At 39.7% G+C, this 26,738-nt stretch overlaps 1 protein-coding gene across 2 annotated transcripts in view; it reads right to left on the bottom strand.

The window, feature by feature from the left end:
• The window catches only part of LOC122795392 (sulfotransferase 6B1-like), a 527,554-nt gene that overhangs the window by 192,922 nt on the left and 307,894 nt on the right, over positions 1–26,738 (bottom strand). For both annotated transcript variants that reach the window (XM_044063681.1, XM_044063682.1), the window contains exon 3: positions 419–508. In XM_044063681.1, the coding sequence (XP_043919616.1) occupies positions 419–508 (90 nt within the window). The remainder of the gene's footprint in view (positions 1–418; positions 509–26,738) is intronic.

Raw genomic sequence — 26,738 nt, forward strand, 5'->3', positions numbered from 1 at the left:
ACAGGCCCCAAATGTACTGAAATGAAACCATTCAGACTAACTGCATTTTGTCAATCAACATACTCCACCTGTACGTATTTAGTAATTGAAAGAGAATAGCCATGGCATTAGAACAAGAGCGAGCATAACTAATTATAACAAAATCTAGGTCAGGCTGTTCTATACTTACAAAGGCATGTAACAAGCTAGACATCTGCTCTGACTAGTTTGAAGTTGCTGGACTCTGGCATAAGTGTTGTGCTATGCAATTTGCGTCAATCACGTTTATTTTTCTTGGCTTTTGATCTACCCCAAATATAAAATGTAAAGGTCTAGCTATTCATTTGCACTTAGATTGACCTTATTTCCTTAAAGGAGCTCCTGTGGCTTAGCCTTGAGCCTTTAAAGGTTATAAAATAAAGAACAAATGGTACTGTACCTTTGTTTTCTTCTTAAAGAAAGGTGCTGGGATTTCATCATAATGCAGATGAGTGCCAAAGACTCTAGGAGAAGGGCTGTTCTTCAATTCCTGTTTGCATGCACAAAACACATTTTGTCAGTTAGACCGATTTGTTTGAATTACTACTACTACCATGATGAACTATTTACTCACTCATCCAGTGATTCACTCGCTCATTCATTCATTCATTTATTCCTTTGACAATTTGACCGCCCTATGGACCCTCTTCAGCCACAACCTGGCCAAAGAGTAGAAATAGTGGAGGACTATGTAGTAGTTTGATTTAACAGTTAACAGGTTGTAAACCAGAGTTACAACACACTGGTAAGAATTAATAGCAAAATAAAAACTATATTTGTACAAACATATGCAGAGTTACTTGTACAGAGATATTTGGTCTGTATACATCAGTCTTTCAGGTTACATGGAGAAAGTGTGTAGGTCACCTTTTTGTTTACAAAATGGTCAGTTTAAGAAAGCATTTCATTTAAAAGTTCTGTCTCTCCAAGTCTTACAGTGAAATTTTATATACATGCATACATATACACACACACACACACACACATTATATATATATATATATATATATATATATATATATATATATATATATACATATACATACACACACATATTATATTTACAATTACAAAGTTCTGAGCAAACGTACAATTTGATACAATGTGTTCAAGGAAATGGTCAACTGTAGCATATACAATCTTGCATAGACATATCCAAACATACAGTTATGTGTACCTCTAGTGGTGAAACTGCAGTACTGCAGCTATTCCCAATTGTTAACCTACACTTTGATGTAACAGCAACACTGAATCAGTAAGTACTCCAGATTCATAAATAATCACTAGGCCAACAACGCAAGATCAGTGGCATAGCTAGGGGGGGGGGGGTCCACCCCAGACAGCACTTTTAAGTTGTTGTTGTGGGGCTGGGTTTTTTGTTTATTTTTTGTCCTGCTGGCTGGCGCAGAAAGGTGAAAGTCAGGTGGTGCCGTAGTGGTTCTCTTTGGCTGAGTTGCATACCATGACGTGCACACACAGCAGCAAGCAGCCACTTGAGTCATACAGTCACACACCTAGATGTGGAACAGCATGGAAAAATAGCAGAAACCCCAGGCCAGGAAGAATATACAAAAAGGCAGAAGGTAAGCACTGGATAACAATTTCACCTACTTACAATAAGATATTACAGTGCAAGTATCTCATATTCGAGAATGTGCAGTAGTAGTAGTAGTTTAGTATGAGATTGAACTGGTGTAGAAGAAAGAGGAGGTTTACAGGTTGAAAAAGTATTATGAGCTTCTTATGGAAATAGTGTAGATGTTGAAGAAGTACTCAATTGATGACAATCATGCAATTAATTTAATCACATGAGCAGGGTTGGTTTGGTATAAATTCTGAATGAAGCAGCAACCTAATACACTTGAAAAAGCCTGTTAAGAACAGGCGAAAGCGCTTGTGGTTACTTGGAGTGGTTACTTGGATGGTTTTCTTGTTGTGTGCAATAAAAGAACTTTTTAACCTTTCCTGCTCGTCCATCTGGTGTTCGATAGTTTGAAGCTGCAGTGATCCTATCTACAGTACTGTTTTGTGTCTTTAAACGGAGGGTTCTGTGCCTCAGTGCCTAGTGGGATTCGTGTTGAAGAAGTACTGTTACTATTAAGCTATCACTGCATGGTGATGAAGAAAAGGTTCACAATTAATTTGTGTATACAGAGAGAGAGTGGTAGATTCAATTCTCATCTTGCATCTTCTGTTATCTCTGGAAGAGAAGAGTTCCATAGATTGACTATGTGAAATGAGTAAAGGGAGTCACTAAAAACATGACATTGTCTATTTGGAGTTTAAAGTGCATCGGCCAAGCTGATGTGAGATTGCTGGTCAGTATTTTAGGGAAGTAGAGAATGCTGTAGGAGGTTTTATGTTGGAGAGAGGTGAAAAGATGTTCAAGTTCTAACCATTGTGCTTGTTAGGGTGTGAGACAGTAGTATGTTTTATTAGGAAGGCTGTGGCAAGCTTCACAATGTTGTTGTAGCACCAAGGAATGTTTCTTGAATGTTGGTTTAAATGAGGGAGGCATGCAAATAAATAGGAAAAAGAGTACAGCTTAAGCCGACTCATGTTTTCTGATCTCTCTTGCTGCATCCGACAGCACTCTTACCCCAGTGCCCCATGATATTTTCTTTTTGCTTCCTATCCATTCATCCTATGGCATTCCTACCTCAGTGCCCCTTGTCCATTGCCAGATCTACTTGCATTTTTCATCAACCCTGGAATTGCTCCATTATAGGTTGGGGGCCTTGGGGCCACCATGAATCTTAATGGCATTGGAGGGGGGCTTAGCTGTCAAACATCAGCTAGGGAATTTTTACATAATGATCTACCCCATCCCCCTTCTCTGCACCCGTTAACTGAATTGCTTGAGGGCTACTCCCTTCTTTGAATCACATTACCCCAGCTATGTAATTTAAGTGTTTTAGGTTACTTACACTTGACTTACTGTGCAAAACAGGATTTTAATGAACTATCAGCTGGGTGTACAATGCCCTCCATTTTATTCCTGTCGGTGAAATTCTATTTAGATGTGTGGAGATTAACAGATGTATGCTATACTGGGGGAGGTGGTAAACTCAAGGTCAGCACCAGGCAGCACAAACTCTAGCTATACCACTGACAGGGATCCAAATAAGACAATAGGAACCAGGCATTTATAAGCTAGTTCTGTCCATAAGGGACATGGGTGCCAGCCCCAGAATAAAATTCCTTTTCCCCATCCACTGGTCTAGGTTACATTTAAATTGGGTAATGGATGAACTTGTTCTCACATGGATGGGAAGCCTGTTTCACAGGAGGGTCAGTCATTGGCGCACATATCTGTCTCAACAGCATTGTCCTATTTAGTCACAGACAGAAAAATTAAGTCCTTAGACCTTACTGTTTGACTTACAAATATGCAGGAGATGACAGTCATAGCACATCCCTTAGCAATCTGTAGGAGACTGAGTAGAGGGAAAGGGCATTACGGTGCTCTGCATAAAACAGGTCTGTTACACCTTGTATTCTTTTTGCAAGGAAATGCTGAGGTTAGTCTAGTTGCTGCATATGCCTGGTCAGGTACATATCAAAGGAGGCATTGCCTTTATTAGACCAATCAGAGTACAATGTACCACGAGATAATGACCACTTTGGACCCAGATGCCATGCCCTTACTGTAAGTTGCACAACATAAAAGGGTTCTTCACCATGGCTCCATGGTGGTCAAAGGTAAGGCTACTGTCTTACCCATGTACCCAGATCCCTAACCACTGGATCAACTCTTAGAGGCATGTTATCAACATGGAAATTAGCTGGCTTCCCAAAGGGTACACTTATGCATTTCTTAGCAATGAGTTTAAGGCCACGGCTTTGGCACCATTTGTTAGTCAGAGATAAGAAAGCTAGTGTCCGCAGGGGAGTTGGTAATCCCCAGATTGCAATCATCTGTAAACAGCCAGTCATAAACCTTCAGTGTTTGCTTCTACTTTAGAGAGACTAGATGCCAAAAAGGAGCTAGTGCAGTACAGAACCCTGGGTCACTCTGCTAGTGACTGGCCTCTTGGTGCAGGTGGCCTCACCTATTTTTCTCTGGGGTCCTATCAGTGAGCCAACTGGCTATCCAGTGAGTAATAAAAGGGATTATAACCAATTTAGTGAGTTTGTCTGTAATGCCAAAGGGGGGTATTGTACCAAAAGCCTTGGCTAGATCAAGGTAAGATGTGTGCACAGTCTTGCCCTCAGCCATTTCTTTGAGAGGATCACCAAAGCAATGTAACAGATTTAATAGGCATGACCTTCCTTTATCAAAGCCAAACTGATGGGTCCAGTGTTTGCAGGTTACCTATGTCCTCATTTATGATGTCCATGATGATTTTCTATGGTCTTACATAATATGAGGCCGGTCAGACTTATGGGCTTGTAGTTACCAGGATCGGTGGTTGGACCTACTTTGTGCAGGGTAGCTGTAGCCATCCTTCATTCCTTGGACAAAAAACCTCCTGTTTCTTGTTAAGTCAGCATCCTGGGACATTATCCGGGCCCATCGATGCAGTGTTTTTGACCTTGGAAAGTGCGCTGATGAACTGTTCCCTAGTAATGGTTGAGGGAGATTGTGGTATTTCCTTTGCACTATCAGGTCAGGGTTGACCTGAACCAGTCAGCCAAAATGTTGATAATGGTATTTGGTTCAGTGTGGGTGATGCCATTTACAATAAGTTCTGAGCATAGTTGTGTATTTCACTTGATGTTATGGACACAGCTGTAAAAAGTTTTGTGGTTGACATTTTCCTGAGAAGCTATTTCTTAAAATGTAGCCTTTGAAGTATTAAATAATTAACCCTCTTAGCTGCCTGTTTAGATTGGTCAGGGGGCGTTTAGTATGTCGGGCTTTGTTGTATAACCAATTGATATTGTGATTCCACCAGGGTGGCTTGTATCCGTGTATCTTATTCATAAGAGTGGGCACATCTCACTCTACACAGCTGTGAATTTTGTAAATAGCTCAGCATATGCTATGGTGCTTACTGGGTTTGGGGGGGGGGGTACTTGGAATTTAGTAAAAGTGTCACTTAGTAGAGAGAGAGTTTACCCTTGACATAGCTCCTAAAGGTTTTTGGTTTTGCTGGATCCACAGATTTAATTTTTATTTCAAGCAATACTGCCTTACGGTCAAGATCTGATGAGCATGGACATTACATTGGATCAGGAACATTGGCCTCCAATGTTCACGAGTACAAGGTCAAGGATGTTTGTACCCATGGTAGGATAATGGACCATCTGTTCCAAGACATTGGTGTTAAAGTTTAGGAATCACTGGGTGTGCATTAGAAGTAGTATAGGATTCCCATTCTATAGAGGTGTAGTTAAGATCCCCCAGGAAGATCATATTGGGTTGAATGGTGAGCGACTCCACCACATTGAGATAGCTAGTATGTGTTTCCTAACCTTGCACTACTGGAGTACTCTCCACAACTTTAAAGCATGTCTCTATTACTACAGAGATGTCTACACTCTCCAGAGAGAGGAAGGCTTGCAAGGAGTGGAGTTTCTTGTTAAGACTTCTAGGATTGAACAGTACCACCTTCAGATTTTCTTTCATAGAGTCAGTTAAGTCAGGAGGTGATCAGTTTGGCATTACTTAAAATTGCTGAACAATTGTTTGGTCTATTGTGTCAATCAGTGCAATTCAGTGCCACTCATACCTCTCAGCTGTCTAGATTTTGCCTCACTTTTGTCTGGTACTCAAAATGTGTGGTTTTCTAGCAAATCATGGAGGACTGATGTCTCTAAATAATGACATAAGTTTCAAACTTCATATCCTTCAGAAAATGCATGATAACAAATTCTATTCTGGAAACTGCATAAGCTTATAAGAGCAATATTTAAAATCTGTCCCTCTTTTGGGGCCATTGTAATTTCTTATGCCGAAAATAGAGGCAAGAACTTAAAAGAATGGAAAGCCTTGGCTTTAAATGAACCAACCGAGTGGTGTGCTTCAGTGGTCTTTGACAGTTTTTTTTAAATTACCATGTACAAATGTGTGCTGACCTAAAAATATTTAATGATGCAGTTGTGTGGAAAAGGTTAGTTCTACCTACCTTAGGAGACATAGCACCTAAACTAGTCAATACTTAAGCGTTTTCTACATTGCTTTCAGTGTGTTCTGGCAAATGGCCTTAAAGAAAGGCAAAAGCTGATGTTTACACTACTGGGAAGATTTTATTTCAAGAGGCTGTCATTTCCTGTAACCTCAGCACCTGAAATATTTTAGCATAAAATGACTGGCTTGTTTAAAAGGTCATGATGGTGGCATTATTATGGATGATATTTGGTCCAGATAACATGAACCCATGATTCAAGGTTAAAGGCAGTGTTCCAAATTATTAAAAATTCCGGGTCAAAACTAAACAAAGACAAATGCTGCTTCATTAAAATTGTGATTCGATACTTCTGATCAGAAGAGCAATTGGAATTAGAACTAATGCAAGCAAGGTCAGAGCAACAGCTGAACTACAAAACCCGTCTGGTTTGAGTGAGTTAAGACAAGCCTTAGGCAAGAATACTTGATTACTGCTGTGCCACCTCTCTCGACTCTGCTATATACATTAATTAACCTGTAAAGGAAAGTTGTACCCTAATCTTGGGGAGATGCCCAAGCTTTCAGCAGAGTGAAGGTAATGCTAATAGCAGCTCCAGTGCTAGCATAATTCAATATCACTAAACCACTAAACCAGCAGTACTGAGTCCTAATGCTAGTAGCTAAAGCCTAGGTGAAGCATTACTCCAAACGGATAAACAAATGTTCCGTCCTATTGCTCCAGAGAATTATAACCAGTGCTGAATAGTGATATTCACAGACTGAAAAGGTAAGTATGCAGGCATGTGAGATATTAGGGCTTGAGGGTTTTCAGACTAGCCACAGTACACCAATTCCTGTGTTCTAAACAATCAGTGGAACCAAAGTACCATCCAAGTACTAAATACTGTTGATGAAAATAAAACTCGATGCTAAAGTGATACAAGAGCCTGGAAAATCGTTATAGCAGATGAGCTATGCAGAAACTGTACACATACCATCTGTGAAATATTAATATTGCCACCCAAGCACAAAGAATAATGAAGACATCAAGACTTCTGACTTCAAGACTAGAAATGCTAAAGAAAGCTGCCACGGATGACTGAGCCATGTTTGAGATGGATGTCCAAATCATTGGGCACAGACAGATTTATGAGCAAGTGCTAGACATTCAGAGCTCAACTGTCACAGCATGATGGCTTATTACTGTACCAAGACGGACTGCTGTACCCTTATCACAGCATACCATGGTGAATACAGTATGGAATCAAATTGCAAAGCTTGTGTCAAAGTATCACATCTGTATTGTTTACAAACTATCCCAAATAAAAAAACATATGGCTAGACAGAAGTGCTAATGCCATTACACTTTGGAATATCAGACATGATACTGTACCTGCATTACTACCCACTTATTAATTTCCTGCCATCACTCACCTCCAGAAAAAGCAAATTTCAAGCAAGCCAGTGACTTAATATCCATCATAAATTAGAAACATACTAATTATAGAAGGTGAAAAACATAGAAATCCTGGTCCTGATATACGTACATCTTTGACTCTAGCTTATATGACAAGCAATGTACTCACAACATGTCTAAATATTTTGAGTCCTTCCTTATGTAGATTCCATTGCCTTAATCCAAAGGCCTTAAAATTATCTATCCAAATGTTTGCAGTATTTACAGCAATCCTGAAAAACTTTCAAAAATCAGAAGAATCCTGGTATGACAAAGATGCCTTATACATGTTACTCTGACATCACCAGACCTTGAAGAAGAAATGCCTTGATTTTCCAAAAATGCTAAATGTTTCTCCCTTCATGAGGCTGACAAGCCTTTAAAGTTGACTACATTAATAGGGTGTGCAGAACTCCTTCTCATGTGAGGAGGGCAGGGATGCTTGTGGCATGGAAAGGGACTTAAAAGTTGAATATCTTTCTGTTGTATACAGATTTTAAAATTACTTATGTTTGTTCTGCAACCTGCTTTACACTAGGTGGTAGTATTTTATTGTTAGAATGATGTCAGCTGTGTTATTCTCTTCCTGCTTTACAGCATTTATGAAATCAGTAAAGAGGACAACATAGCATAAATGCTTTTCAAAATACACAGCACCATAGCTCTCTCAGAGCAAGAAATGTGGGCAGAGCTATAAATAGGGGGACAAAGGTCCAAAAATAGGAACACTTTTAAATATTGCTCTTATAAACTTAGAAAGTTGATAGAACAACAGTATAAATTTTCTGATGGGTATAAAGTTTGAAACTCAAAATGTCTGTAATTTTCTGACTTCAGCCCTCAATGATTTGACAACAATTTGCCAGAAAACCCTAAGTTTTTGAAGGAATAGATGAAAAATAAGGGGCAACAATCTGGACATTCTGTGAAAATCTGTACAGTTCATAGGTATGCACAGTATACTATATATATGAATAGTATACTGAAACCACTGGAATATACAACCTTCTGCTTTAACAAATGCAGAGTTTCCCACGCAAGTGTATTCTGTGTCATTTAAATAGGAGTTGCCCTGTGTTACTTTCCAGATAATATGATCCATACACCTCTCACCTCACCCTACACACACACACACACACACACACACACACACACACACACACACACACACACACACACACAGTTATTTGACAAACCTATATCTTGGTTTCACATACATAATCCAAATGCACTTTAATTGAATGCGGAGTTTGTGTCTGCCTTGACAGGTAAAATAGTGTATTCCTTAGTCAGGAAAAGGAGAGCTACACCCATAATGTTCTAGCTGTATTTTAGAAGCCTTTAATAGGTTGATAGGTTCATAGATTGATACTAGGCTATCTGCCCTAGGGCATTTATAAGCCTAGCCAGAGTGTGTTTGGCTTTCGCCAACCTTTTAGATTAGTTGACTGTGCCACTGTATAGTAGGTCACAGAAGATAGCCCTTTTGAGGTTAGTTTACTGTGACTCTGTCTAGAAGGGACACAGACGAGATCCCAGGGGTAAACCTACGATCTCCCATCCACTCGTCAAGATTTCTCTTGAAGAGGGTCATTGAGGGACTCTGCCTAACATGGATAGGGATTTTGTTCCAGATTGAGGGGAGCCTCTGGGGTATGAATCTGCCCCTCCAGCATGTCCTATTTATTTCTGTGCTGAGGTTTAAGCCCCTGGAGCGTGTAGCTCTAAGGGATTTGGATTTCCTGAGGTGGAGCATGTCCATTAATTCTGGGTTGGACATGGCTTTATACGTCAGGCACAGATCGCCTCTGAGTAGGCGGTAAGCAACTGAGTAGAGCTGGAGTTTCTTTAGCCTAACTGCGTAGGACATCTGTTTGAGTCCTTTGATCCTCTTGGTGAGGTACTTTTGGGGTCTTTCCAGTTGCTGCAGGTGTCTGGTAAGGTACATCCCAAATGGGGCATTGTATTCAATTATGGGCCTGATGAGTGTTGAGTAGAGGGGCACAATGACCTCTCTTGATCTAGATGTGAACCCTTTCGTGATAAGGTGGGCTATATAGAAGGTCTTTCTAACCACTTTGGCAACATGATTGTCAAAGGAGAGATTGCTATCTACTTGGGTCCCCAAATCCCTAATTACTTCTTCCAGATTAATGGATTACCACCTAAGTGGTAATTTGTGGGCACTTTGTTTTTCCCAAAGGGGATGACTATGCACTTTTTGGCATTTAGCTTTAGGCCATGGCTCTGGCACCAGTTATCCATCTCTGTGAGACCCTTTTGGAGGATTCTTGTGTCAGTCGGTGAGTTGATTATGGCACCCAGTTTGCAGTCATCTGCGAACTTGGTCAGCCATAGTCCTCCCATGTTAGCCTGTACCTCATAGAAATATATACCGAACAAGAGAGGTCCCAGGACTGAGCCTTGTGGGACGCCACTTGTAACCGGTTTAGAGTCTGACATGTCATCCGCAATTCTGACCATGTGGGTTCTATCCCTGAGCCAGTTTGCAACCCATCTTGTGACATAGGGGTTGATATTTAAGCTGGTGAGCTTATTTATGATGCCCGAGTGGGGTATTGTGTCGAAGGCTTTTGCGAGGTCCAGGTAGGCTGTGTGGACTACCTTCCCTTCATCTATGGCCTTGGTGACTATTTCAAGAAGTTGACCAGGTTCAAGAGGTAAGATTCACCCTTAACAAAGCCGAATTGGGTAGGATCCAGTGTTTGGAGGTTCCCAATGTCTTTGTTTATGAGTTTCATGATGATACGCTCCATAGCTTTGCAGACCAGGCTAGTCAAGCTTATAGGGCAATAGTTTCCGGGGTCCGTTGTGGCACCACCTTTGTGGAGTGGGACCACTGTTGCTGTACGCCATTCCTTGGGTACATATCCTGTAGTAAGGCTGAGACTGAACAGTGACTTTATGTGAGGGTTCAGTTCTTCTTGGAGTTCATGTAAGACGCAGCCCGGGACACCATCCGGTCCCATTGATGCTGTGTTTTTTGCTTTGGAGAGGGCAGCTCTCACCTGTTCATCTGTGATGTCAGGGAGGCTACACTTTGTTGCACTTAATGGCCCCTTGCCAGATGAAAGGAGTGGACAATTTGGTTGACAGGCAATGTGCACCTCCTTAATGTAAAATGACCAAGAGTAGGTAGGCAGCAGTACTGTATACTGGACTGGACCAGCCACAGTCGACCAGCACAGTTTATACAAAACAGATATAACATATGCAGTACAATTTTACACCAACAAAAAGATGTGGAGCAGCATATTATGTAGGATGCAAGCAGCCAAGATCACCATCATCCAACAATGAAGAGACCAACAAATACACAACATTAATAAGGTTCTTGTAGGAATCGAGTATTTTAGGTGCTTTTATCATCATACCATTCACAGCAGCAAATATCCAGAAGATTGAAACCAAAAGATAAAAGGCGAATAATGGTGACCAAGATTGTAATACAATATGTATGTAGTACACCAAGTCCATTGAAAATGTGAGAGAAACAGATAAATATAGGTTCTCTAAAACAGAACTGAAAACATTTGCACATCTTGTTGTTGGATGCAATACAATTATGGCAAAGGGCCTTTATACTGAAAGGAAAATAATGTGGCAAGTCTGTTGCATTGCAGATTGTGAATACACTACAATTAGCTTCAAAGCACTGAAATGAACCACAAAGCACTGTACAGAATAATAAAGTTTATATCACAAGGGATCACCCATTACCAATGGTAGTATTCCATGAAATAGACAAAATTAGCATTGATCATTGAAACTGCTACAGCCAATGCTTAACTGTCTTACATACAGAAAGAGAGAAAGAGACGGTAGTTAAATACCAGAATTTGCAAGCAGATCAACTTGGATGAAAAATACCCAGACAGTTTCAATAATGGTAAGAGTGCAGGGCTAAAAGAATTTACAATCATACTTAAATATCCTACCATCCACGGTGGTGCAGCGGTAGCATTGTTGCCTCACAGCAAGAGGTTCTCCTGTTCGATTCCCGGCTGGAGTGCAGGGAGTGCCTTCTGTGTGGAGTCTACATGTCCTCCCCACAGTTGCATGGGCATTAGAAAGACATGCGTAAATGGGCATGCCTTCGTTAAAGGTTGAATGTTGAGCTGGCACCTTGGCGTTCGTGAAAATCTACTGCCAATCATTAGCTGACCAGAGTTCCGCTGTGGCGACCCCTAACCAGGAAAAGCCGAAAGACAACAACAACAACAACAACTTAAATATCCTACCAATACATGTAACTATATAAATTACAAAAGGAGGCAATTTTGGGAACATTGTTGCCCAGGAGTGCTCTTTTCAGCACCCACAAAGACAAATATTAATTTCATGAACTCTATAATCATACCCGGACTTAGGAATGGGGTCCATTCCAGTCATGGTACTAGAAACCCCAAGACTTGTAGAAATTAAACAAAGAAAATAAATATTTTATCAGTAATCCATGAATGTCATCTACACAGCTGGAGAACTGGTTGAGTAGAAGAAACTGGAAAATGCAAGCCTACCATACATAGAAAAGCAAAGCTAAAAACAAATCAAAGAAAAATACAGACACCTCCCTAAAGCTATATAATAAAATCTTGCTAGACATACACTTTACAGAAAAAACTGTAAAACATTAACGCAACCACTGCTTCCTTCACTCTTTCAGTTCTTTAATATATCTAACTCTACCTTACTCCGACAAAGCCTTGTATGATGCAGCCTACCTCATTATCTTCCATGGTTCTTGGGGGCTAAAGTACATCTGCAAATCCCATTACCTCCCGTAGTACTCTTGGTATGAAGTACATATGCAAATGTCCCCTCACCCCAGATTGTATGCAATTCACAAATACAACTGCACATTCTGTCTGCGTATTTGTGTGTATTTGAGAGGGCCTGTGTGCAGGCTGGTAAGAACCTGGGATGCTTCCTTACAAAGGATGTCACACAGCTGAGCAATTGTTTGACCTGCCAGCCCATCAATTCATAATCATTCAAAAATTCAGTATTAATTAAAAGTGGTGCTACTATTAAGATGCATGACTATGAATCAGAAATAAATTCCATGCTATATCACAGTCATTATAAATACAGTACAAAACATACAGAAATCAGTGAAAAATAAAAACAGAACCATCACAACAGAGTTCACACCAAGCAAACTAAACACTGCCAGGAAAGTAATGCAACAATACTGAATGGCAAAAAAGTGCAATGTGGAATCAACGGCATCTGGACATGAAACTGAAGCCTAATGCAACAATGGCAATAAACTAACAAGCTATAAAGAAACAGCCCTATATTTATATTTGTGTATACACACACACACACACACACACACACACACACACACACACACACACACACACACACACACACACACACACATATGTATGTGTATATGATAAAAACACTCCAGGGAAGAATAGTGATAGCATGATTCTAAAATGAGAACAGCAGAGATGAAAAATGTTACGACTACCCAAAACACCTTATGTGGACTGTAAGAGAAAAGACAGAAGAGACAATTACTTTGTCATTTGCACTAAATCAAAGTATGGGCTGCTACCTGAAAATGCATAGTTAAGGAAAATTCATAGCAAACAAATCCTACAGGTAAGACTAAATGCAAACAAAATAATGATTTGCCAATCATGAATTTTTTATTTTATTTATTTATTTATTTTATTTTACATTTGTTAACTGGGATGGTCCGACTGGACACAGGTCCATTTTCAGCGGAGGCCAGGGCAGAAAAGCTCCACAGTAAGTAAAATTTTATACAATATGTTAAAATAGAGTATACAGAGAATTTTCAAACAATATGTTAAAATACAGTGACAGCAGAAGATATAAGACCTATATATACAGGAAAAAATAGTTACACATGGTTAATAACAGAATAAGTATACAAATTCAACCAGCATTAGGAGAAGACCTAGACTGTAATATATATTACAGTAGGTATAACAGGAGGATTACAGGAGGAAAAACACTTTTTGGAATGATAGCTTACAATGCATTGGTAATGGTGTGTTAATGTGTAATGGTAGAAAATGCTTTGCATGGTATACTGACAATGTGTTTAATTGTGGGAACAAACTGATATGAATAAGTAAGGGTCTACCTGACAACACCGACACATCACAACACCAACAACGAAATCACCGACAGTTCACAAACACGAAACCTCACATGCCCAACACACCATAATAATGACAATCAACAAATAAAAGAAATCCCCTGTCCAAAAAGCACACACACAACACAAGCACACCAAAATCCTTACAAACCCACACTAAACCTCACATACACAACTATCTACAACCTTAACCCAAACCATAACCCTAAGGTCCGTCACTATCGCACACTTACCTAACCCACGCCCTAACCCTAACTCACTTAACCCGCCCCTAACCCAAAGACTATCACTACCGCACACTTAACTAACCCGCGCCCTAACCCTAACTCACTTAACCCGCCCCTAACCCAAAGACTATCACTACCGCACACTTACCTAACCCGCGCCCTAACCCTAACTCACTTAACCCACCCCTATCCCTACAGACCGTCAATATCGCACACTTACCTTACTCGCACCCTAACGTCCGTCACTACCGCATACTTACACAGCCTTTTCCCATGTCGGTGTTCTCAGCGTCGGTGTTTTCATCCGTCGGTCTTCTCAGTTGTCGATCTTCTGGCATCGGTGTTCTCAGTGTCGGCGTTCTGAGCTGTCGACGTTGTCAGGTGGACCCATAAGTAAATATAAGATCATTTTGTAATGAAATAAGTTGATCACTGCGTTTTTAGGGACAAGTAGAATGGAAACAATCTTATAGGAAGAGGGGTAGAGCAGAGAAGGGCTGTGTGGTAAGTGTACTTGCATAATTGTAATTTAAGCAAATACTTCACAGACAGGGTATTGGGACATAGAAGCATATTGCCTGTTTTAGCTCAGTACAACTGCAAGCATTCAGTTAATAAGGTATTAAAGTCCTTGTGTGGAGTTTAGAGTCACATTTAAATGTGTAAAAAAGCTTTCATGATGAAGAAAAGTAGCCTTATTTCTTACTTGTTCAGTCTGAATCATTCTCATATTTAAGCCAATTGTTTTTTTTTTTTGCTAAATACTTTGAAATACGTTGATTTCCAGTATCGAGAAGAATCTTTACAGTAATAGTGCTGTGTGTGGGCTGCTGTTGAAGCACTGTAGGACTTGACTGAGACAAAATGGCCTACACAACTAATACTTACAAGCTTGGAGTAGAACACAGCACATTTAGAGCTCCAGAGAATAATAAATTAATGCAAGAGTGTAGGATTACTGGCACATTGTTTGGGTGCATCATGCAGGCCTCCCTTGAGATGAGGCAAGGAAGGAAAAAAAGTTACACAACGATTATCTGCTAACCTTTATTGGACTCACTTGGTCAGTGATGGTTTGCATTTTCATGTTTGTTATACACAATTAGGTGAACAAGCTGCAAACGTAGAGGTGAGGTCATGGTTAACCCTGGTTGTTTCAGAAAACTTCTCAAATCAAAAAGTCCCTTGGGATACATGTTTAGCTATCATAATGAACCACGTGAGGCTGACATTTCCAAGAGGTCTCAGCTATAGTAGTATACATGCAATACAATTTTATCTTGATTTTGTTACATTTTTGATTGTGTTATTGTGTTTCAGTGATTCCTCAGTGTTTTACAGGGACTGCATTAGTCACTGGCATCCCCAATGTACTAAGGACAAAGCAGTCAACACTGCAAAACTAACATTGTCGAAACAGATGCAAATGCTTTGACAATGTGGTTGTCTGGGACATTTCAGTTATAATACAGCTATTACTTCAAAATCTGCTTAATTTGATAAGATACATAACCTAATACAGAGAAAAATAGCATTTCCTATTAAATGAAAGAGATAATGGAAAAGTATGGCATAAGTTATCATTCATTAAAAGGGAACAATTATTCTAAGAATGCACCTGGGACTGGCTGTAATTGATAAGAGATTGAAACCAGAAAATGTGGTGTTCCAAATTAATAACTACAAGTCTTAAAAGTAACGTACATATGGCTTTAGAACAACTAATCTAATATTATTTATCAATAATCATTGGGTGACACAAACTGATAGGTTTGTTTTTTTTTTTGCTTTTAAATGGAGATGCTGAAGTGCACAGGTGGTCTATGTATAAAAGCAATCTGAAGGAAGGAAGGGAACATCAAGGGAAGTGGATACTTGTATTTCATCCAAAGGACATCTGTCTGCATTCAGAATCAGTGCATCCACAGACCACATCGTTCTTCAGCTAAATCTGTTCAGAATTCTAGGAGGTCACGAGACAGTGTACAATCACTTTGCCAAATTTCAGGTACATCTGTTGACAGCAGTGTAGCAAGAGCCCAGGAAAATTAAATTTTCAAACATATCTTTTTATACTATTCCAATCTAAGACTGCTGAAGGCTTGATAAATTTTCCCTTGGGTTTCTTACATAGGTATTGTAAAAAAAAAAAAAAAAATCCTAGTTCTGCAGAGAACTGCATTTGTGTTTTTTTTTCTTTTTTTCTGGGAGACATTTAATACTGAATTTGATATAACTTTGGTATAAACAGTTGCATCACCCATTGGATAGTCAGGTGGCCCACTGGGTCTGATCTCTACAAAGGGGCCAGTAAACAATGGAATCCATCAGGACATGTACTGGGACCACTCCTTTTTGACATATATTTCTTTGAGGTCAAGGGCAATGTCAAGGGTCAATGGCTAACCACGTTTGCAGACTATTACAAAATAGATGCAGTCAGAATCCCCCAATGCCACAAATACCCTCCAAGAAGGCCTAACAGACCAATGCCTGGTGCCAGAACCAGAGTCTAAAACTCAATGTAAGAAAAGCATGACAGTATTCTTTGTGAGGATCAGTACCCATGGCAACTACCACATTGACAATACACCAAAAAGGGTAAACCCAGTGGTCAGGGCTCTGGAAATGCATGCAGACAGCAACCTGGCCTTTGATCATGTGTCTGTGGCGGTAAGGAAATAATTCTATGCTGCAGAGTTTATAAGCAAAGATACATCATCTAGGTTCAAGGATGCCATTGTTCTACTGACGTCAGACCAGTCATATAGTACAGCTACCCATTCTGTATGTACCTGACCACTCATCTGCAATAACTGGGGCATCCACAGGTGTTTGCTCACAAAGAGGCTACAAGATGTAAACATGTCCTATACAGACCATGTCAAAGCCCAGTTCCTGTACTCTGTATCCTACAGACTGCTGAGAGGTCATCTAAACCTGGCCACATCTGCAAAAGAAATAGCATTAGCATTACTCCAGCTAGAGACTTAAACCTCACCTGCAACATAAAAATGATACCCATGTCAAACAGAGCTCTTCCCTAACCGAATTCAAACCTAACTTGGACCAATGGATGAGGAAATTGAATAGAGGCAGCCTACAAATGCTTGACCACCCATGCCAAAATCTGCATATACCACATAAAACAATCCAAGAGTATCAACTTACTAGATACCTTTGGAAAGCAAGGTTAGGCTTAAAAAGGCCCCAGGGGGTCATAGCTTAATAATCACCTATAAGCAATTCTCTTGATAAAAAAGACAGTGACTGTCTTTTGAATTTTAAGTACCTATGAGTTGTAAAAGGATATATGGGAGGTAAATAAAGGGTGCTTTAATGGGGGCCAAAACATACACTGATATATAGTATTCTAAAGTGATGATATCTCCTAACTTTATACTGCTCAAGGTTAGCATGAATAGGTTAGAATAGATGTTCTCTAACCCTTGCTAGTTCAACCTCAGGAAAGATATCCTTTAGTCAACAAGCCCCCCCCCCCCCCACATGATCTGGTATAGATTACTTAAGCAATAACCATTGATGTGGTGTGATAAATTGAAGATTTACCCACTGTTGGTGTGGTTTAATCATCTGACTCTTCCTCATCACCGGTGACTTTTGAAGCTGTCTAGTACACAGACAACCCCATAAATGATCAAGACACAAGTGGCAACAATAGTTTAAAGGAATAGGTCACACATTTCAACTCTCTTTTTCTGAGCTAACATGTGGTAGAAGCAGATCTGACCCATTTGATAATGTGCTCATGTTTTCCATCATGTTTTCCACTGTTTATCATTTTTCTTCAATCTCTGTTTTTAAACATGTTTTTCTTATCCTGCAATTGTACTTAAAGCAGAAAGAGCTGTGTGCTATTTGGTATTCAAATGTTATGTTAAATGCTTACATTTTAGCTGGATGTTCCTACTTTTCAAAGGCCTTTGTTCTTATCTTCAATTTTTGCATTTTGAGAGGCATGCTACAACCCTCCCCATAGCTCCTTCCACTCCTTCCAGTGAGGGGGCGGAGCATAGCCGGTGTTAGGTACCAGCGAAACCCATGGTCATGGAGAGCCCCCAGTTACCTCCTGCTGAATGAGGGCCCCCATCCAGCAGCCGCAGGTTGCTCTGATTGTTACTGTTCTTCAACTTGGGTCTTCGTGAACATCCGCATAGTGACCCTGCCATCACCATGGAAATCAGAACTGTGTTTCTGTTTTTTTTTTTTTTTTTGATTCACTGGCAAGCTGCACTCAATCAGGTCCACTCACTGAAATAAGGGATCTGATTGGCTGCAGCAGCCTGCGAACTAAGTTCTTGTTTTTTTTTTTCAATTTTTTAAAGTAGGACGTGATGAAGCAAGGACCTGATTGGTCCTTGCAAATCACTTCCTGCACAAACTGCCTTTAAAAAGGCACCTGCAGCTAATAAGGATCACTTCTCTTGTTTTTAAACAGAGGAGTGTTCTTTAGCAGCAGGAGATTGAGCCAGGTTTGGACCAGCATGAGGATGGAGCACATCGGAAAATGGATCAGCGGTGGATTCAAGCCTTTGGAGCCGTCGTGGATTATACCCCTTTCAACTGTTCTTCTAAGAGCAATTTCTCAAAAGGTCTGAAAAACTGTCCTTTTAAGGGCAATTTCAAAAGGACTGAGTGGTCTGAGGAAGGCAAGCAGAGCAGGTGAGCCTTCAGTCGTGAAGAGGGAGCAGAGTATTGGAAGCAGCCTTCTGTAGAAAGCATAAAGTTTTTGGGTTTAGTTTCAACTTTATTTTTGTGGGGGGATGATTGTATTTTGTTTTTTGTGTATATTTCTTGTGCTAAGAGATGTGGGGGGTGAGGGCTGTGGTTGTACCAGTTTTATGTTGGGGCTGTGTTTGTACCAGTTTTATTTTGGTTTTGTGTAGAGTTTTTGTTCTAAGAGAATGGGAGGGTTGTGGTTGTACCAGTTTCATTTTGGTTTTGTACAGAGTTTTTTTTGCTAAGAGGGTGGGGGAGTGAGGTTGTGGTTGTACCAGTTTTATTTTATGTTTGTGTAGTGCTCTGATGGTAAGAGGATGGGGGGTGAGGTGCTGTGGTTTTTACCAGTTTTTCACTTGTGTGGTGTTCTTGTGCTAAGAGGATTGGGGAGGTGAGGACTGGTTTTACCAGTTTTAATTTGCTTTTATGTAGAGTTCTTATTCTAAGAGAATGGGGGGTGAGTGGCTGTGGTTGTACCAGTTTTATTTTACTTTTGTGTAGTGATGTGTTGTGCTAAGAGGATTTGTGAGTGAGGGGCTATGGTTGTACCAGTCTTACTTTACTTATTTTACCTTTGTTTACTGGATAGTCTGACTGGGATAGAACCCATTTTCAGTGAAGGCCCAGGGAGAAATGCTTATTAGTACACAAGTGCTAGAAATATGTAAAATAAGTTCGGTTTATCTGTCTGTATGAGGGACAATACAAGGGAATGTGAAATGTAATACACATTTAATTTTGATTGCCCATTGGTTAGGAGAGTGTGTAAGATGGTTTATCTGTCTGTATGAGGGACAATATAAGGGAATGTGAAATGTAATACACATTTAATTTTAATTGCCCATTGGTTAGGAGAGTGTGTAAGTTAGTTATTTGGGGCAAGAGGTAGAGTTGGCTCATTATTTTTTTTTTGGCAGTATCTATGCTGTATATGTAAAAGGCAGAGAGAATGGGATAGGGGTGACAAAAGAAGGGGGGAGATAAATAATGGGACAGAGAAGGATATTGTAGTTGGCTAGAGCAGGGATAGGTGGGCAGTTTTGTGAGATGCTGTCGAAGTCAATAGTCTTAGGCGTATGGAAGTCTTAGGCATATGGGGTAAGTGGTGAAGATTAGCTTATTTCAGCCTGGGTTGGGACATGACCTGTTGCATGGTAGATGTGACACAAGTGTATCAGTGTCAGCATATTGTATTGTGAGTGCTAGGGATGTGGCGGTATTGAGGTTGATAATAAATCCACTAAACTGAAGTGGACCAAGGATGGAGCCTTGTGAGACTCCTAATGTGAGTGGAAGTAGAGGGGGGTAGATCCTGGAGACATTTTATGGCTGTTTATGACCTGTTGGCTAGCTTTGGAGCCAGTGGGAGGCTAGGACGAATCCCCACATACTGTCCAAGTAGTTAAATCCAGTCAAAATTTTTATGCAACTAGATCGGGTAGAATTTCCAGACATAATCCAAAATACACAGCAACCTGGACTTGAGTTCTTCTTTGTTGTCAAGTGTTGATGTGATATCTAGCATGCAAAATATCTTGTTCTCCTATTACATGTTGAACAAATTAAAGAAAGAGGATGTAGATCATTGAGTATATTGTACCTACTCAGCCACTGTAGCTAGATAGCACGTGCATATAAGTTACTGAGCACATGCAAGATCAGTGCAGAGTCAGCCAGAGTGAATGTAGACATAAATGGATCTGCACAAGTGAGTGTGTTCGAAGTAATGAGTCAGTCATTTAGCTTAAATACATGTTCCAGTTACAGTTCCTGATGTGTTTATATACAATAAATATACTGAACCTATACAATGCTTTGTCGTTTCTTTTGAACACATGAGACAAGCTACACAATCGACATTATAGGGTGGCATAATAACACTGCAGCAGCTATGAACATCTCAAGGCAGTTATAACATGGTCATTTCATTAATAACAGATATGGAATGATGCATGCTTGTTTATTGTAATGTAGAGGTAAAGGTGTTGGTAAAATGCTGGCCATTATTTTACAGATAACCAACAAACTTACTTTGGTGGAAACTACCTAGAAAAAAAGAAAACAGGAAAAGGTTAAACTCGAGTACAGCCTGAAAAACATAGAAAAGGTATAATGGCAGATATAGCAAAGCAGCAGCAGCACTCTGTTGGCATACCTCGTGAAGAAGACAGGCAACGATCTGCAGTCTGAAAGATTCTGTGTAGTAATTCTGAGGAAGAGAGACAGGAGGAGCAAGTTCCTTTATAACCTTGTTGCTGCCCAGCAAGTGATTAATCAGATGCAACAAGAAACTAACTAGGTAAAGCAGGAAATATATTATAGTTATCCAGGCCTCTCTACAACAAAGCCTGTCCACCTAAAGTGAACACCATAAAATGTTTTATCAGGACATTGCAGCTGTACAGAACAATGCAACCATATTTAGAGAATTCAAATACTGCAGCAACTCCTCGTGGCACAGTTTGTCAGAGTAGTTTTAGAGCTCACTCATTTTTATAAAAAAAAGAAAGCAGTGGGATGTTATAGAGACATTTCTATTAAGTTTGGAATGAGTAGCAGAAAGAGAAAAGTAGCCTATAGCAGCAATGGTTCTGAATTTAGCTCCTCCTCTCTGTGGAGAGACAGATGGCGGTGAGACATAGATGGTGGTATGCTTCCAATTCAGAAGCAGCTCAAGTCAACTATGAAAAAATGACAGAAAAAAATCCTAGCCAATAGTGGTGGTGGTGGTACACCTGCAATCGGAGCTCTATGATTTCATAGCTGATGTACACTATAGAACCCTCCCTCCTCTCCTTGATTCCTAATGTTTGACCTCATTCACCTTGCATGGAGGTAGGTACAACCTTATGGACAAAACACTGCCCAAAGGTTGCCAAACTCCCTATTATGGGTAGGTTTGTCAGAGCTTTCTTTCCACTACTAAAAGAGAAGTTTGTCTGTGGGATCCTGTGACAGTGAAATAGCTCATGAAGTTAACTGAGAAATATATGTCATGGCTGCAGAACTGGCAAACCCTACAGGAAAAAAAATAGGTCCTCAGTTTCCCAAACTGGTAAGAACAGTCTTATGGTAAAAACTGTGAATAAAGAAGTACACAGAGGGAAATCAAAGAGACGACCATAAGGAAATGGAAATTAGGTCAGATTATCAGATGGGCAGAGTAAAATGCTTGGCATAGCAGACCTTGGGCAAAGGCCAACTAGGGGGCCGTATAGGGTGCCGCTCTAGCAGGGGTGCTTTTCCCGTAATCTGGATGGTGTAGGTAGACCAGGATAGGGGCACACAGTCCAAGCCACTGCAATGACACTATACTGTAATAATACAATTCAGAGAGTGCTTCCTTGAGTTGTGTAACTAGTCAAATGATAAAATGGGAAATTTTTACAGAGGGAAGCTCTTTGAATGCACTACTAGATTCAGACACTGTCCCTAGGGAAGGAGAAAAATGGACCTAGGAGAAAGAATACCATTAGTCAAGTGAAAAATGCCTCTATACATGGGGATAATAAACATTTGACAGAATTGAAAATATGTAGAACTCTATGAATAGCCTAGCACCTTGTCTGTAAACATGGTCTCAAATTTGGCACATGAAGTCCAGCTAGGGAAAGACTTCCAATTCTTAGCACTATGAAAACGTTTGAGTGAGAGCAACATCAATCAACTCGTATGGAGAAGCTATTCCATTAAAAATCAGGATGAAATTTAATTTGTTGATACTTATTTACCAGGAAAGTCCAGCTGGGCTAAATTGTACCCATTTTCTGTGGAGGCCAAGGATAAAAAGCTCCAATGCTAATACAAGAACACATACCAAGATTGTAACAAATAACATGAATGGAATGAAATATAAAAAAATTATTAAAATATATACTTAATGACATAGTACTTAAATTCATAAAGTGATCTCTGAAGGCCAAACAAAGGATAAGAAAAAGAAGATGGAGGGTACTCTTTCACAAGATTAATCTCAAAGACAAATCTGTTCCTCATAAGAGGTAAAATACTATACCTGTCCTATTCAAAAAGGACCAGCAGCTGAAATCTACAGAAAGATATTACTAAGGAAGTGAGAAACTGACGAAGTTTGGGGTTAGCCACATTTATTTCAGAAAAGCACATTAGGAGAATCCTAAACTAAGAGTGTATAGAGAAAATCAGAATATGGATATAACCAAAAATACCTCCCCATAATTTGAGGTGGCCAATGACCTATTGTATCAAGTGGAAAAATGAGATCAGTCTTTGGTGGAACAAGCATTTAGAAACAATATATTAAAACTGGCCTAAGGTCACATCTTAAGTAGACATACTGGTACAGAGAAGACCACAGAGGGACTATTAGGCATGTTTCATTGGTCTGCAATATCTGTGGCTATAGGAAAATGGGTTCTTGTCCAAAATATTTGAATAGGGTTTAGGAGCACATTTGCTTATTACAGCCTAGTAATGATTCCAGGCATTTCTGCAGTTATATCCTAATGACACCTCTAGATGTCAAATACCATTTCTTCATATTTTCATTAACAATTCCAAACCATGCTATGTACAAGGTATTAGAACATTTCATCTTAAAGCTTACACAATAAACACAACTGTATTGATATTTGACCTCTGCACAATGTGTGTTTATGTTCATATTTAAATATCTTAACCACAGAGAGACACTGACAGAACTGCTTAGCCTTGTATGAAAGCTCACAGCTGTATAAAAAATGCTACTGGCAGCATGTGTGATTACTGGAATATCAAGCTGTTTATACAACAGTATGAGAATATTTACTATCTTCACTGAGGCTTTTAAACTCCCTCTGATGAATGTAGCCAGTCCAGAGATTTGTTAATACTGAATAAATTATTTTGTTTGAACAGCAAGACAATAACTTTATTTTTAAAGGGTCAGGCCACACCCATTGAGGTGTACAAACTCAATCCATTGGCAGGAATGAGACTATTTTTGAAAGGACAGTGATAACATAGTAAGACCTCTGGTGAAAAAAAAGACACCAATCCATCCTAGTAATAGTGTATAATCCAGTTCCTGAAGTTGACCCTTTAAAGAACACCACCTAAAGAAATCAGTTATCTTATATACAGTCAGGATTCCAAAGGTAATCCTAACTAACCAAGGAATAATGTTCCTGTCCAGTATAATGAAGGAGTTATGTCAGCGTTTTAAAACTGAACAACTTCGCACATCAGTATATCAGCCCCAAAATGAACGGATTGCTAAGATAGGTTTAGTAAATCTTGAAATCTATGCCAAGATAAGTCATGGAGTAAGGCAGAAAAAAGTGGGGCAATTTACTATCTTATTTAATGCTTGTCATACAAGAAGTACCTTAGGAATCTATAAAGTTCACCAATTTTGAGTGGTTATAAAGGAAGGCACCCTAGGGACATCTAGGGCATAACAAAGAAGGTTTGTGAAGATGTATCACTCGGTTTAACATGCAAAAGTAATTTATTCCAGAGATTAAATACATATTGGGTAATGAAAATCCTTAGTTCTAGTGTTTGTGGAGGTACAAGATATCAAGGAGGATCGGGTCCTTAATGGCACAGACTGCGATACATAATGTCTATAAGAGACTAAAATACAGAAGTAAGTCTTCAAGACTGTCTTGGTAGCCAATATCTTTTTAGATAATTAAAAGTTAGGAACCACTTTCTAGTCATGTAAAGCAGAGCAGAGGGATGACTGTATTTCAGCCTGGAGGAGACACCTTTAGATGTGTGTTGTACTACAAGGGATTTCCTATCCACTGATGCTACATGGTGATCGAAGAAGAGAAAGCTGTCAAAATACCAAGATCCCAGACTATTGCATCAGTTGTGAGTGGTGGGCAGGCTATATTGTAAGCTGAAGACGAGAATTTACAAATGGTACAATACTCCACTGTTTGCCTTTAATCAGTATACAATTGGGTGGTAAGAAAACCTTTCCTCTCCAGATTTTTGTAGAATGTCCAGATTTTTGCCTTATATTTTTGGCGCGTTTCTCAAAATTGTGGTTTTCTGGCACATCACTGGCAAATAACTGAGGACTAAAATCAGGAAATAATGGCAGACAAATAGTTTCAGGCTTCATATCCTTTTGAAAAAAAGTCAAGCTAATGCAAAAGCTGTTATTCTAGCAACTGTTTCAATTTGTAAGATTAATATTTAAAAACTGTCTCTATTTTGGGCCTTTGTCCCTGTCATGATTTGTGGCTTTGTCCAGACTTTTTACTCTAAGATGTTTAGAGATATGGTGGTAAGGATTACTTCCTGCTTTAATGATGTCACATCAAGGGTGACGGAATAATAACATCCAGCTTGCAGTCATTGACCCACATCTGGGTTGATGGTTTGAAAGTCAGAAGTACATGCCAAAAAGAAGGGGTCCCACAGCTGAACCCTGCTCGTTACTGTCATGATTACTGATAAGGCGATCATTACTACTTTAAACTTTCCATGTTCTATCTTTTAGCCAGTTTGCCATCTAATCACACCACATACAGATTTTATTTACAAGACTAGCATTGGGGATGGTGACAGATGTTTTGCCATGATCCATATGGGCTGTCTGGACTGAGTGATCACTATCCATTGTATCTGTGACCCTGTGACAAAGCCAAACTGCTGAGGATTCAGATGAATTTTTTTGACATCTCAGATTAAGATTTCAGATAGGAGGTCTTTCATGGCCTTGCAAAGGCTGATCATTGTAAAGCTCCCAGGAGCTCTAGTAGCCCCCCCCCCCTCCTTATTAAAGGACATCAAAACAGTCCCACAGTCTTTGGACATATCCATCTTTTGTGGTATAGTTACATCAGTTTATTGGCAGGTAACTGAAATCCCCCTACATAAATTTTTCATTATGGATATTACACAGAGTACATTTAACAATCTGTCATGGTCATCTGGGGACATGGATGGCATCCTACAGCAGACTATAAACTACTAACTTGTTGCTTTGTCTACAGTTTGATTAGCTCAGTTTGTAGGTCTCAGGGGATTTGCCTACAAATCATATGGTCCCCAAAACCTATTTAAATGCCCCAGAGCTTACCTCAGGTCTGAATGCATAGGAGGGAGTACTATACAAGCTACAAGAGAGCCTTGAGATCAGCAAATTTTTATTAGGACTTCTGCCACTGAGAAAATGTTCATACAGTTATATTTGGAATTTTATGTCATTTTGTCTGCTATGCCAAAATAACTACCTAAAAAGGCACTATGGGGAGTCCAGGGCCTTTACCAAATATAAACCATGGACCAAGAGGTGCAGGCCATCCCTCGAAAATCAGATAGATCTGTCTACCATTTCATTATCAACATGTACTTGTGTCCCCTAGAATGACATAAAGTACTTCTCCAGTTGTCAAAGTCAATTATCTTTTCTTTGTATTTAGACATCATCCTAACGTGCATCTCCACATGTCCCAAGTCTTTCACATACTCTTCAGCTAGCAGTCCCTTCATTCACATTCATACAGTCACCACAAGGTTATACTCTGATATAAGGGACTGAAGAGCCCTAGTAATGTCACAGATACCGGCACTAAAGAGAAATTTCTCACCCTGTAGAAGAGAGTATGTGTGCTGTGTCTTTAAGAAGCATTTCAAGGACCGAACGTGCAAAAAATAGTTAACACATGCTAGCTTCAGTGCCATTTTGAGAATTTGGCCAGAGAGTGAGCATGTATGAGTGTCAATAGCTAGTTGTTACCCAAGTTGAAGTTATTAAGCCTCAGTCCTGGTGTGTTTGTACATAATAAAGCTGCTTGAGCAGAACCCACAAAGTCTCATCTACTGTATCCTGACTAGATGTGAGACAGTATCAGAACCAGGATGCTAGAAACTGATATTCAGAGCCAAGAGGTGCAGAAAGTGAAGGTAAACTAAGAGAAACCAGCATGAAAAAGAGCCAGAAAAAGAACCAAAGGTAATAAAATAAACTGTTTGCACAAGCATTACAAGGGTACAAACCGCATTATTAAACAAGCAAGAGGCCCAAAATGTTTACTGATTAAAAGAAATGTTTAAGATTAAAATATCTGACAAAATGATTGTCAGAAAAGCCATGTCCAACCC

This window comes from Protopterus annectens, chromosome 1.part0 (genome assembly GCF_019279795.1).
Source record: "Protopterus annectens isolate FY-2018-M chromosome 1.part0, PAN1.0, whole genome shotgun sequence".
Classification (NCBI taxonomy): Eukaryota; Metazoa; Chordata; order Ceratodontiformes; family Protopteridae; genus Protopterus; species Protopterus annectens.